Source organism: Heterodontus francisci, chromosome 1 (assembly GCF_036365525.1).
Source record: "Heterodontus francisci isolate sHetFra1 chromosome 1, sHetFra1.hap1, whole genome shotgun sequence".
Lineage (NCBI taxonomy): Eukaryota > Metazoa > Chordata > Chondrichthyes > Heterodontiformes > Heterodontidae > Heterodontus > Heterodontus francisci.
Window position 1 is genome coordinate 214,672,769 of NC_090371.1, and position 15,233 is coordinate 214,688,001.

The 15,233-nt window shown below is 43.9% G+C and overlaps 1 protein-coding gene across 3 annotated transcripts in view; it reads left to right on the plus strand.

Moving 5' to 3' along the window:
* The window catches only part of smad1 (SMAD family member 1), a 158,746-nt gene that overhangs the window by 118,762 nt on the left and 24,751 nt on the right, over positions 1 to 15,233 (plus strand). For all 3 annotated transcript variants that reach the window (XM_068041356.1, XM_068041371.1, XM_068041365.1), the window contains exon 6: positions 10,688 to 10,944. In XM_068041356.1, coding sequence (XP_067897457.1) covers positions 10,688 to 10,944 — 257 coding nt within the window. The remainder of the gene's footprint in view (positions 1 to 10,687; positions 10,945 to 15,233) is intronic.

A 15,233-nucleotide genomic window follows, 5' to 3' on the forward strand; every position in this document is an offset into this window, starting at 1 on the left:
TCTGCCTCTAAGGGACATGTTTAGCTACTCTCCTTTTTATATACTTGTGTATTGTAAAAGCTATTGCAATCTGTTTTTATTTTCCTGGCTAGTTTACTCTCATTCTATTTTCATCATTCCCCTTTTTATTAACTTTTTGGTCACCCTTTACGGTTTCTAACACTGATCTGTGGTCCCACCTTGGAAAGTCCTGATAAGGGTATACCTAGACTTCCGAGAAGCCTGTTTTATAAAGTTGCTCATGAAAGGCTGATTCACCAGTTTAAGCCAGTGGGCATTCTAAGTAAAACTTGGAGGTGCCTGATTCAGGATGGAAAACACAAGAAATGGGAGCAGGAGTAGACCACATGGCCCATCAAGCCTGCTCCGCCATTCAATACAATCATGGCTGATCTTAGGCTACAATTCCACTTTCCCACCTGCTCGCCATATCCCTTGTTTCCCTGAGAGACCAAAAATCTGTCTATCCCAGACTTAAACATATTCAACGATGGAGCATCCACAACCCTCCGGGGTAAAGAATTGCAAAGATTCCCAACCCTTTGAGTGAAATAATTTCTTCTCATCTCAGTTCTAAATGATCAGCCCCTTATCCTGAGACTGTGCTCCTGTGTTTTGGATTTCCGAACTGCGGAAACAATCTCTTAGCATCTACCCTATCCAGCCCTTCAGAATCTTGTATGTTTCAATGAGATCGCCTATCATCTAAACCCCAGAGAATATAGGTCCAATTTACTCAGCCTTTCATCATAGGACAACCCCCTCATCCCAGGGACCAATTTCGTGAACCTTCGTTGTATCGCCTCCACTGTATGTGGATCCTTTGTTAAATGTGGTGACCAAAACTGAACACCGTACTCTGTGGTCTCACCAAAATGCTGTACAATTGTAGAAAGATTTCTTCATTCTTGTACTCCAATCCCCAGTTCTCTCATTCATCTCATGGAGGAAAGAACCATCAAGTGAGTTTTTTGCCTTATTTTTCATATGAGGAGTAGTTAAATAGTATAGGGAACAGCAGCGTAGTGTTGCTAGGCTAGTAATCTGGAGCAAAATACTGCGGATGCTGGAAATATGAAATAAAGACAGAAAATGCTGAAAATACCCTGCAATTCTAGGAGCATCTGTGGAGAGAGAAAGAGTTAACATTTCAGGTCTTTGACCTTTTCATCAAAAGTTAGCAATGTAATAGGTTTAAGCAGGTGAAATGGGGAGGGTGGGAAAAAGAACAAAAGAGAAGGTCTGTGATAGGGTGGAAGCCAGGAGAGATTAAATGACAAAAGGATTAGTTGTCCAGGGCCAAAGAGAGTGGTAATGGGGGCAAGAAAAGGAGGTCAGAGGCTGGGAATTCTGTGGTGAGTAACTCCCCTCCTGACTCTCCAAAGCCTGTCCACCACCTGCAAGGCACAAGTCAGGAGTGTGATGGAATAATCTCCTTGCCTGGATGGGCGCAGCTCCAACTACATTGAAGAAGCTTGACACCATCCAGGACAAAGCAGCCCACTTGATTGGCACCCCATCCATCACCTGCAACATTCACTGCCTCCACTACCGACAGACAGTGGCAACAGTGTGTACAATCTACAGGATGGACTGCAGCAACTCACCAAGGCTCCTTCACCTTCGAAACCTGTGACCTCTACCACCTAGAAGGACAAGGGCAGCAGGTGCATGGGAACCCCACCACCTGCAAGTTCCCCTCCAAGCCCCACACACCATCCTGACTTGGAACCATATCACCGTTCCTTCACTGTCGCTGGGTTAAAGTCCTGGAACTCTCTCTCTTACAGTACTGTGGGTGTACCTACATCACATGGACTGCAGCGGTTCAAGAAAGTGGCTTGTCACCACCTTGAGGGCAATTCGGGATGGGCAATAAATGCTGACCTAGCCAGCAAAGCCCAGATCCCATGAAAGAATATTTAAAAAGCAAAGAAACAAAATACGTCCTTAGAGCAGGTGTGAATGGTAGAATGAAGGACAGCTGCCGTCCGAAAGCAAAAACGAGAAAAACCAGGGTAAGACCGGAACATGCAAAGAAAAGGAAGCAAAATGGAGGCAGAAGTTAGTCTGAAATTGTTGAACTCAATGAGTCAGGAAGGCTGCGAAGTGCCTAATCGAAAGATGAGGTGCTGTTCCTCGAACATACGTTGGCCATCATTGGAGCACTGCAGTAGGCTGAGGTCAATGTGGGAGCAAAGTGGAAAATTAAAATGACAGCCAACTGGGAGCTCAGGGTCATGCTTGCATACTGAACAGAGTTGTTCCACAAAGCGGTCACCCAATTTGTGTTTGGTCTCTCCATTGTAGAGCAGATTGCATTGTGAGCAGCGGATGCAGTATACAGAATTGAAGGAAATACACTTAAATTGCTGTTTCACTGGAAGGAGTGTTTGGGCCTTCTATGGTGAGGAGCGAGGAGGCAAACTACTGTCCCATCTTCGACCTCCCTTTCCTCCTCAAAGTCCTTGAACATGTTGCTTCCCAAATCCGTTTCCATCTTTCCCAGAACTCCATGTTTGAATCCCTCAGTCTGGTTTCCGCTCCTGTCACAGTACCGAAACAACTATAAAGTCACAAATGACATCCTATGTGACGGTGACAGAGGTACACTTGCCCTCCTCATCCTTCTCGACCTGTCTGCAGCCTTTGACAGTTGACCACACCATCCTCCTCCAATGCCTCTCCACTGTCGTCCATCTGGGTGGGACTACTTTTGCCTGGTTCCATTCTTATCTGTCTAATCGTAGCCAGAGAATCATTTGCAGTGACTTCTCTTGCTGCTCCTTCACCATTACCTCTGGCATCCCCCAAGGATCTATTTTTGGCCCCGTCCTATTTCTCATCTATATGCTGCCCTCAGCAACATCATCCGAAAGCACAGTGTTAGTTTTCACATGTATGCTGACGACACTCAGCTGTACCTCACCATCACTTCTCTTGACGACTCCTAAATTATCAGACTGCTTATCTGACATGTACTGGATGAGCAGAAATTTCCTAGGATTAAATGCTGGGAAGATTGAAGCCATTGTTTTCGGTCCCTGCTCCAAACTCCTTTCCCTAGATACTAACTCCATTCTTCTCCCTGGCAACAGACTGAAATTAAGCCAATCTGTTGAGCCCCAGATGAGCTTTCAACCTCATTCATGCCATCAATAAGACTGCCTATTTCCATCTCTGCAACATCGTCCCACTTCGTCCCTGTCTCAGCTCATCTGCTGCTGAAACCCTCATTCATGCCTTCGTTACCTCAATACTGGACTATTCAAATGCACTGCTGTCAGGTCTCCCACATTCTACTTACCGTAAACTTGAGGTCATCCAAAGCTCTGCTGCCCATTCCTTAACTTGCACCAAGTCCCCTTCCCCTATCACTCCTATGCTTACTGACCTACATTGGCCACTGGTCAAGCAAAGTGTTGATTTTAAAATTTTCATTTTTTTCCCAAATCCCTCCATGGTTTCTCCCCTCCCTATCTCTGTCATCCCCAGCCCCACAACCCTTCAAGACATCAGCGTTTCTCTAATTCTGGCCTCTTGTGCATCCTTGATTTTAACCGGTCCACCATTGGTGGCAGCACCTTCAGTTGCCAAGGCCCTAAGCTCTGGAATACCCTCCCCTATACCTCTCTGCCTTTCCACCTCACTTTCCTCCTTTAAGACGCTCCTTAAAACCTACCTCTTTGACCAAGCATTTGGTCATCTGGTCTAATATCTCTCTTTGTGGCTCGGTGTCATACTTTGTTTTATAATGCTCCTGTGAAGTGCTTTGGGATGTTTCTTTGTGTTAAAGGCGCTATATAAATATAAGCTGTTGCAAAAAGGCAGGTTGCATCTCCTGAATTTGCATGGAAAGGTGTTGAGGGAAGGAGAGGGTTTGTTGGGGTTCATTGAGGTGTGGACCAGGGTGTTGCGGAGGGAATGGACCCTTCGGAATGCTGAATAGGGAGGGGCAAGATGTGTTTGGTAGTGGCATCACACTGGAGATGGTGGAAGATGATCTGTTGAACATGGAGGCTGGTGGGATGGAGGGTGATGACAAGGCATCCTATCATGGTTCTGGGAGAGAGGACCTGAAACGTTAACTCTGTTTCTGTCTCCACAGGTGCTGCCAGACCTGCTGAGTTTTCCCAGCATTTTCTATCGTTATTTCAGATTTCCAGGATCTGCAGTATTTTGCTGTTATATTAGTGTTTAATTCACTGCCACTTCCCTTTCAGGAATGCCCACCTTTAAGTTCTGCTCTTCTCTCGGACGGGATTTCAGTTCATCTATTTTACCTTGTTTTTGTTCCTTTATATTTCCCTTCTTGTATTCAGGTATTTACCAAAAGTTGCTTTCACAGTCGTATCTCCTCCTTCAGCAACTGTCTTCGACTCCAATTTATTCCACGTGGATTCCAACTGAAATTCCACTTTGGTGTTTTGGATCCACCTACTATTACAGATATCTCCTGGACATTCAGCGTTCCTCGGACCACTACATTCTGAGATCCCACTCAATGCCGAGCGACTCCACATCCACACCCTCGACCTGTCTCTTCAGCATCCACTCACTATCTCAAAGCTGTACTGGTCCACAGTTTCATCTCATCTGACACCTTAACAAAAAAACTTTTTCTCTTCCTTTCAGGTGTGAAGGATGGCAACTCCAACAAGTCATGGATACCAGCGTCGCTCCAAATCTTTCTTCCCCTTCACTTTCTTCTGACCCTCCTAATCTTAACCTCTTGCTGTGTATTCATTAAAACCTCTGACTCTGAACAATCTGTCATTAGCAAAGACCTTAGCTTCATCTCTTTGCACCCTGACCTCCAAGGGTTCTGAGCTGAGCACAACATTGAGCTGCTCTTTCTTTGCCTCCACACCCACTTCTTTGGCCTGGAGTTGTCCTCTTGCATAGCGGACCCTTTTACCTTTTTTATTCGTTCGGGGGAATGTGGGCGTCACTGGCTGTACTAGCATTTTATTGCCCATCCCTGATTACCCTTGAGAAGGTGGTGGTGAGCTGTCTCCTTGAATTGCTACAGTCCTTCGGGTGTAGGTACACCAACAGTGCTGTTAGGAAGGGAGTTCCAGGATTTTGACCCAGTGACAGTGAAGGAACGGCGACATAGTACCAAGTCAGGATGGTATGTGGCTAGGAGGGAAACTTGCAGATGGTGTTGTTCGCTTGCATCTGCTGCCCTTGTCTTCTAGTTGGTAGAGGTCGCGGGTTTAGAAGGTGCTGTGGAAGGAGCCTTGGTGCGTTGCTGCAGTGCATCTTGTAGATGGTAAACATTGCTGCTACTGTTCTTCGATGGTGAAGGGAGTGAATGCTGAAGGTGGTGGATGGGGTGCCATTCAAGCGGGCTGCTTTGACCTGGATGTGGTCGAGCTTCTTGAGTGTTGTTGGAGCTGCACCCATCCAGGCAAGTGGAGAGTATTCCATCACACTCCTGACTTGTGCCTTGCAGATGGTGGACAGGCTTTCGGGAGTCAGGAGGGGCATTACTCACCACAGATTTCCCAGCCTCTGACCAGCTGTTGTAGCCACAGCATTTCTATGCCTAGTCCAATGCAGTTTCTGGTCAATGGTGACTCCCAGGATGTTGATAGTGGGGGGATTCAGCGATGGCAATGCCATTGAACGTTAAGGGCTGATGGTTAAATTCTCTCTCATTTGCGATGGTCATTGCTTGGCATTTGTGTGGCATGAATGTTAGCTGTCTCCAGTATTCTCCCTCTACCTGAGCCCCTCCCTCTGGCTTCTTATCCTCTCTTGATCTTCTAATTGAGAATTGCCGGTGTGGCATCGTCCATCTTCATTCTCTGCTCTCCTCACTCACTCTAACCTGTCTCCCTCTGAACTTGCAGCACTCTGTTCTCCCAGATCCAACTCCAATATTGTCATCAAACCTGTCGACAAGAGTGGTGCCGTTGTCTGGCTTATTGACCTCTATCTAGCAGAGGCTGGACACCAATGCTCCGACACATCCTCCAACCTCCCCTTCGATCATGTCCTCACCATTGAACATCAAGACATTGTCTCCAGGACTGTCACTGACCTCATCCCCTCTGGAGCTCTTCCATCCATGGCCTCCAACCTCATAGTTCCCCAAATCCAAACAGCACGCTTCTACCTCCTTCCTAAAATCCTCAAACAGGACTGTCCAGTTAGACCTATGATTTCAGTCTGCTTCTGTCCTACTGAATTGATTTCTTCCTATCTCGACTTTTTTTTCTCCTTGTCCAGTTTCTTCCCACCTGAATCTGTGATCTGTCCAATGTCCTCCATCGCTTCAACAGTTTCCATTTTCCTGGCCCTCACTGTCTACTCTTCACCGTGGCTGTCCAATCTCTCTCCACTCCATCCCCCACCATGATGGTCTTGGGGTTCTCCGCTTCTTCGTTGAACGGAGGTCCAACCAGTCTCCATCCACCACCACTCTCTACCACCTGCCTGAACTTGTTCTCATATTGAACAACTTCTTCAACTCATCTCACTTCCTCCAAATAAAAGAGGTTGCTATGGGCACCCACATGGTTTCAAGCTATGCCTGTGTTTTTATGGGATATGTGCAACATTCTTTGTTCCAGTCCTACTCGGGTCCCCTACCTCACCTTTTTTCCAGTACGTTGATGACTGAATTTGTGCTATTTCCTGCCCTCGCCTGAACTGGAAAACTTCTCAACTTCTCTGCCTCCATTTCTGGGGATAGGCTCTCCATAAATATTCACTATAAGTCTACTGACTCCCACAGCTACCTCGACTATACTTCCTCATACCCTACTTCCTGTAAGGGCTCGATTCTGTTCTCTCAGTTTCTCCATCTCATCGCATTTGTTCTGAGGATGATACCTTTTATAGGAACACTTTTGTTGTCTTCCTTTTGCCTGAACCGAGGATTCCCCTCCACTGTGGTTGACAGGGCCTTTGACTGTATCCGTTCTATTTCCTGCTCTTCTCTTATCCCTTCTCTATCCCAGAAGCATGATTGGGTTCCCTTGCCCTCACCTTCCACCCCACCGGCCTCCGTGTTCAACAGATTATCCTTCGCCATTTCCGCCACCTCCAGCATAATGCCACCATAAACACATCATTCAGCCTTCCGAAGGGATGCTTCCTTCCACAACACCCTTCCTCAATCACCCTCAACACCCCTCTCCTTCCTATGGCACCTTTCCACACAGGCTCAGGAGATGCATCACTGCCCTTTTACTTCCTCTCTCCTCACCGTACAAGGCCCTAAACACACTTTCCAGGTGAAGCAGCGATTTATGTTTACTACTTTCAATTTAGTATCCTGTATTAGCCGCTTATAATGCAGTTTGTTGTACATTGCTTAGTGCTTTATGGAACGCTCCATTCAGTCTGCAAGCATGACCCTGAGCCACCGATTACCTGTCATTTTAATTCTCCACCTTGCTCTGATGCTGACCTCTTTGCATTCGGCCCACTGAGGGTCAGCGTAAGCTTGAGGAACAGCACCTCATCTTTCGGTTAGGCACTTTACACCCATCCAGACTCAACATTGAGTTGAACACTTTCAGACTGTAATTTCTGCTCTCATTTTGTTTCCTTTTCTTTGGTCTTACTTTTCTTTTTGCTTTCGGGCACTAGCTATTTATCATTCAGCCGTTCACACGTGCTCTAGGCACATCTTTCATTTCTTTGTTTCTTTTCTTGTCCCATTACCGCTCCCTTTGGCCCTGCACCACTAACTCTTCTGTCATTCAATCTCTCCTTTCTTCCATCCTATCACAGACCTTCCATTTTGTTCTTTTTCCTACCCTCCTGATTTCACCTTAAAAGCTATTACATTTCTATTTTTTCCAGTTCTGATAAAAGGTCATCAACCTGAAATGTGAACTCTGTTTCTCTCTCCACAGATGCTGCCAAACTTGCTGAGTATATCCAGCATTTCCTGTCTTTATTTCAGGTTTCCAACACCTGCAGTATTTTGCTTTTGTTCTAGTAATCTGAAGCCTGGACTACTAATCCAGCGAATGCGAGTTCAAATCCCATCATGACAGTTTGATATTTTTTTTCTATGAATGCAAATTATCAATCAGGAAATTTTAAAAAGCTGGTATCAGTTAAAGTGACCATGAAATTAGACCGCTTTTGTCCCTCAGGGAAGGAAACCTGCCAACCTTACCTGGTCTGGCCTGTATGTCACTGTACTCCCCCACCCACGTGGTTCAAACATAACTGTCTCCTTAAGTGGTTTAGTAAGTCCCTCAGTTGTATCAGAGTACATTAGGACAGGCCACTTGGCTTGTGACCTAGGCATTGAATTCGGACATGGGTGATAGGGGAATGAGATTTGGTGCGAATTAAGACACGAGCAGCAGAGTTTTGGATGACCAAGTTTAGAATGAAAGGGGTCAGTTAGAAGTGTATTGGAATAGTCAAGTCTAGGGGTAACTGAGGCATGAATGAAAGTTTCAGCAGCAGATGAGCTGAGATGGGTAAAGTCAGGCAATTACGGAGGTGGAAATAGGCGGTCTTAGTGATGGCGTGAATAAGGTCGGAAACTCATCTGAGGGTCAAATGTGACACCAAGAGACAGTGCCCTAGGCCTAATTATCTTCAATTGCTTCATCAATGACTTTCCCTCCATCATAAGGTCAGAAAGTGGAACTGTTTGCTGTGGAGTGGTTAGCTCCATTTACAATTCCTTCGATGATGGAAATCATCAATCCTGATATGCAGCATTCAGGCTTGCTCAGATATGTGAAATAGCATTTGCACTATACAAATGCCAGGCAACGACCATCTCTGGCAACAAGAGAGAGCCTAACCAACTGCCCTTGACATTCAATGGCACTACCATTGCCGAATCTTCAATCATTAACTTTGGGGTTGTGGGGAGATAATTGGGTTGTCACCATAAACTTAAAAACGCAACTGGACCAGCCATGTGAATGCTGTGACTACTAGAGCAGGTCAGAGGCTGGGTTGTCTGGCAAGTGGCTCACCATTAATTGCCAAAACCTCTCCTCCACATAGCAGGCACAAGTCAGGAGTGTAATGGAATGCTTTCCACGTAACTGGATAGGTGCAGCTCCAGCGACATTCAAGAAGCTTGACAACATCCAAGACAAAGCAATTGACTTGATTGGCATCCATTCTAATAGCTTAAATGTTGGTTGCCCCCACTATCAGTGTACCATGGCTGCAGTGTATAATATCTGCATGGTGCACTGCTGCAAGTCACCAAATTTTCTTCAACACTTCCCACACCTGCGAGTTCCATCATCTCAAAGGGCAACAGATGCATGAGAACAGCATTACTTCCACGTTCCCCTTCCATGTCATACACCATCCTGACTTGGACATAAATTGGCTTTCCTTCATTATCGGGTGGTCAAAATTTTGCAACTCCTAACTAACCGCAGTATGAGAGCACTGGAGGGAAAACTACAGATTGGCAATAAATACCAATCTCGTCAGTGCGCGCATATCCCAATTTTTTTTTAAACGGTAGACAAGGAAGTAGTACTGAAATGGGATAAAACATACTAACGGCATACATGCTAGAATGTTGACGGAGGGGAAAGACTAAACCAAAGCTCTACCAAAATCTTTCAAGGGCTCTTGAGTATGGAAGTTATACCAGGGGACTGAAGGATTGACATTGTAACACCTCTGTTCAAAGACAATAAACTGGTAACTGTGGACCAGTTGCTGCCATGACCCCCACCAGTTTCACATTTCCATGGTTCCATCTGGATGAGAAGTGTGGCCTGTTAAGAGATGTTCATTGTTAGCACTCTAAATCTGGCCTCTTGAAAGTACTTGAGAGTGAACCAGGGTAGGAAATTGCCAGTATAAAGAAATAACTTGCATTTATGAGCACAAAACAAGAACTTGCATTTATATTAAGCCCTATTATGTCCTCAGGATGTCCCTAAGTGCTTTATAGCCAATGAATTACTTCTGAAATGTTACAGGTTGTGCAAGCAAACACGGAAGCTAACTTCTGCAAACAGGCCCCACTAACAGCAAATGAAATGAATGACCGAATGATCTAGTTTGTGGTGGTGGTGTTTGAGGGAGAAATCTTGGCCAGGATGTCCTAAGGCAGTCGAGTGTTGTATGAGACCAAGTTCTTTTAGTTTGTACTGGAAATTTCCCACCTTAGCCCACAGCTAAACACCACCTAGTGGCAGATTGAGCACTATGGGCAAAAGCCTGGAATGAAGCAAGCAGTTGTTCCCCCTCATCCAGATAAAGCAAGGACGAAAATACTTCAAACTGAAAGGGAAAAATATAACTCTACTTTTCAAATATTGGCATAGGATCATCACTTCCCCACTTCATTTGAAAGATGCTTCTTCTGACAATGCAACATCCCCTCAGTACTGCACTGATTTTCCTCAAGCCTGAGACTGGGTAAAAATAACTTGTACTTTTGACGTAACGTTTAAGAATACAAATGTATTGTGCTATAGCATTTGTCCATAGAATACATGCTTGAACATACTTTGATAGAAGTGGTTTCCTGTAGATTGCCATGATTTACAGCAGCTTAGAAATGTGCAGTAAATAACTTGTATTTATATAGTTTCTGATGTGCTGCGGGCATCTCAAAGCACTTCGCAATCAATGAATTCTTTTTGAAATGAGGTTCTTATTAAGGAAAATGAGAGTGGTAACATGTATATGGAAGGCAAACCTATGTCTTGTTGATTTGCAGGTGTTCACCTTTATTATGTTGGAGGAGAGGTGTATGCTGAATGCTTGAGCGACAGTAGTATTTTTGTCCAAAGTCGAAACTGCAATTATCATCATGGCTTCCATCCAACAACTGTTTGCAAGATTCCCAGTGGATGCAGTTTAAAGATTTTCAACAATCAGGAGTTCGCCCAGCTTTTGGCCCAGTCAGTAAACCACGGCTTCGAAGCAGTTTATGAGCTTACCAAGATGTGCACCATACGCATGAGTTTTGTAAAGGTAATAGAATTTGCACAGAAAATGTCCAAAATAAAATTATAGATGCTTTGTTAGTTTTCCTTTAGTAGAAAGGGAAACTAGAAGTAGTACATGTAGGAGAAAGGAAAGAAGGATATGTTGGGTTGAGATGAAGTAAATAGATTGGGAAGAGGCTCATGAGCATAAACACCGGCATATGTTTGGGGAGGGGAAAGAGATATACCGCTTCACCTAACCCTCTGAAATCTCCTAGATTCTTGGCCAGATGTTGTGTTTCTGTACTGTTAAATTCTATGCAGTTTATATGTAATCACAGTTATAATATTTGTACAAAGATATCCATTTTTTTTGTAGCAGGTCTCCTGTAGTATTCATGAGGAGTCAGACCGATATGAATAAGGATGTCATGCCAAGTATTATCTGAGATATTGACTTAACTGCATTATGGCAGCATTGGGAGCTGGAAAACGAGCCCAGTGTCCGGCTGTAGCAGGAAGGGATCTCTAATAGTCTTGGAGCATTTTGAAGCTGGCTGGGGTGTCAAGACAGGAAGCAATGGGAAGGGTGATGCCAAGGTTTAGAAGCATTGGGGTGTTCTTAATTCGGGGAATACTGAGAATGCAGTTTAGGGGTTTGTGAAGACTATGTTCCTGGAATTTTGTTAAGGGAGAAGTCCAGCGATCTAAGAGTGCTGAGGGGATTTTGGACGATTTGGAGTAGTATATCTCCTCCCCTCCCCCCCCCCCCCTCCAACAACTGTCACATTGCTATTTGTCAGTCTCTTCCTCTCACCTGTGTGTATCCTGTTTTGGACCCTTGGTACATAGGAGCAGGAGTAGGCCATTAAGCCCCTCGAATCTGTTCTGCCGTTAGTTGAATCATGCCTTGTCTGCATATCCCTTTATACTCTTGAGAGTGCATAGTGTCAGCCGTGGCTCAGTTGGTGGCAGTCTTGTCTTTGAGTCAGACGATAGTGTGCTTAGGTCCCAATCCAGGGCTTTGCACGCACAAATCAAAGCTGACACTCCAGTGCTGCGTTGTTGGAGATTTCATTTTTCGGGTGAGACATTAAACCATTAAATCTGCGCTCAGGTGGATGTGAAAGATCCCACTCCACTATTTTGAAGAAGAGCAGCAGAGTTATGCCTGGTGTCCTGGCCAATTTTTATCCCTCAATGAACATCACTAAAAGAAAAACAGATCATCTGGTCATTAACTCATTCCTGTTTTTCGACCTTACTTTCTCCAAATTGGCATTATCCTGCTTTACAACAGTGACTACACTTCAAAGACAAGTACTTAATTGGCTGTAAAGTGCTTTGGGGCATCCTTAGTTTGTGAAAGGTGCTATGTAAAATATAAGTCTTAAAAAATGTAAGTCTTTATGGCTAGCAAAAATCTATTGGAACCATAGAAGAGTTACAGCACAGAAGGAGGCCATCTAGCCCATTGTGCCTGCGCTGGCTGAATAAACTAGCTGCCCAATCTAATCCCACCTTCCAGCACCAGGTCCATAGCCTTGCAGGTTAGAGCACTTCAGTGCATGTCCAGGTACCTTTTGAGGGTTTCTGCCTCCACCACCAATCCGGGCAGTGAATTCCAGACACCCACCACCCTCTGGGTGAAAAGGTTTTTCGTTATGTCCCCTCTAATTCTTCTACCAGTCACCTTAAATCTGTGCCCCCTGGTAATTGACACCTCCACTCGGGGAATCAGGTCCTTCCTTTCTACTTCATCTAGGCCCCTCATAATTTTGTACACCTCAAGTAAATCACCCTTTAGCCTCCTCTGTTCTAAGGAAAACAACCCTAGCCTAGCCTATCTAATCTTTCTTCATAGCTGCAACTTTCAAGCCCTGGCAACATTCCTGTAAATCTCCTCTGTACTCTTTCCAGAGCAATTATGTCCTTCCTGTAATGTGGTGACCAGAGCTGTACGCAGTACTCCTGCTGTGGCCTAACCAGCATCTTATACAGTTCCAGCATTACATCCCTGCTTTTGAATTCTATACCTAGGCCAATAAAGGAAAGCATTCCATATGCCTCCTTCACCACTCTATTGATTGCAGATTTAAAATTATTAATTGAGCCAGCATTTATGCTTTTTGTGGGAGAGTGTTCTATACTCCTACCACCCTTTGCATGAAGAAGTTTTTCTTGACTTCTCTCCTCATTGACCTGGCTCTGGTTTTAAGATTCTTTCCCTTTTTCCTAGACTCCTCCACCATTGGAAAAGATTTCTCTCTACCTACCTTATCAATTCCTTTCAAAATTCTCAAAAGCTCAATCAAATCGCCCTTAACTTCTACATTCCAGGTATTGCAAGATCTCTCAATCTAATCCTTGGAGTCCTCATAAACATTCTGGTGAACCTGTTCTTCACTCTTTCCAAGGCCATATATCCTTTCTAAGGTGCAGTGCCCAGAAATGTATTGGTACTCCAGATGTGGTCTAACCAAGGCTTTTGTATAACTGTAATAAACCTTCCTCCCTTTATGTTCTAGTCCTCTAGTAATAAAGGTTAACATTACATTTGCCTTTTTGATAATTTTATATCCCTGACTAATTTTAGTGATGTATACATGTACCCCCGAATCTCTTTGGATCTCCGCTGTTCCTAGCTTTAGCTTTTTACCATTTAAATAATACTCTGAGCTATCGTATATAGGTCCAAAGTGGATGACCTTACACTTAACCTGCATTGAACTCCATCTGCCACGGCTTTGTCCGCTCACTTAGTCTGTCAATGTCTCTTTGTAATTTTATACTCCCATCTACTTACTATATCATCAATTTTTGTGTCATCAAACTTGGATATATGGCTCTTTTGTGTGATCTAATTCATTAATAAATATAGTGAATAGTTGAGATCCCTGTGGGACATCACTAGTCACTTCCTTCCAATTTGAATATGCATCAGCTGTCCCTACTCTGTCTTTTACCACCTAACCAAGTTAATAATCTGCCTTCAGTTCCTAGAGTTTTAGTTTAACCTAAGTCTCTTATGCGGAACCTTATTGAATGCCTTCGGATAGTCCATAAAAGTTACATCCATAGGTATTCCCCTGTCTATTATTTCTGTACTTCAAAAAATTCAGCGAGGCTTGTTAGACAAGACGTACCATTTACAAATCCATAAAATAAAAGCAAAATACTGCGGATGCTGGAAATCTGAAATAAAAACAAGAAATGCTGGAACCACTCAGCAGGTCTGGCAGCATCTGTGGAAAGAGAAGCAGAGTTAACGTTTCGGGTCAGTGACCCTTCTTCGGACCCTTCCAGACGCGAGACAACAGATCTAATTTCTTGATTTATCTCTCACCTTTCTTAACTAATGGAGTTACGTTTCAAATTTTCCAATCTGAAGGGACAATTCTGGAATTGGGAGCTTTGGAAGAATGTGTGTTAAGCATCTGCAATTTCCTTATTTTCCTTTGAAACCCTGCGATGGAAACCATCAGGTCCTGGGAATTTGTCAGTCTTTAGTGCCGTTATTTTTTGTAATACTGTTTTCTTAGTTAACTTTACTGAGTTCCAGTCTTACATTCCAGGGAAATTAATATGGAATCAAAGGTATGATTTCCTCCTCCTCTGCTGTGATGACTCATGTAAAATAATTATTCAACATGTGTGCCATTTCCTTATTTTCATTCGTAATATTATCTATTTTTAAAGGGCTTGCATCACCCAAGACTATCCTTTTTCTTCTAATATTGTAAAAATATTTTTGTTAATCTTTATCACTTGCAACTTTCTGTTTGTGTTCCTTGTTTACTACTCTTTTTTGTCTCTTGCTGTTTTTGTATCTCTCCCAGTCCCCTGGATCATTAGCAATTTGGTATGCACTTTCCTTTTGTTTTATGCTCTTTTGTTAACCATAGCTGTTTTATTTGGTATGTAGAGCTCTTTTCCTTTAGGGGTATATACTGGTCTTGTACTAAATGAGAACAAAAAATTGAACATCTCCCACTGTTCATCTGTACTTTTACCTGATTACAGTATGAATTTTTATTTGAGTCTCATTTTTAACTCTTGACCCAACAAGCCTATGACCAATATGGCAGCAGACTACTTGGTGTAGTAATTCAGGAAAACTACATTAAGAAATAGAGTTATACTTAAAATTCAGGTCGTGGCTTTACTGCTCACGCGATTGCGCTTCCTGATCGAGTTTTGGTCACAAGCGACGCGAAAACCCTCTGTCTATCTGGTCTAATGGTTCTTTTGTTCTCTGGAGTAGTTCTACTTCTGTGGTTTCACTTCTGGGAATCATCTTGTTCTCTGCGTACTGGGGCATTGCAGACTTTGACT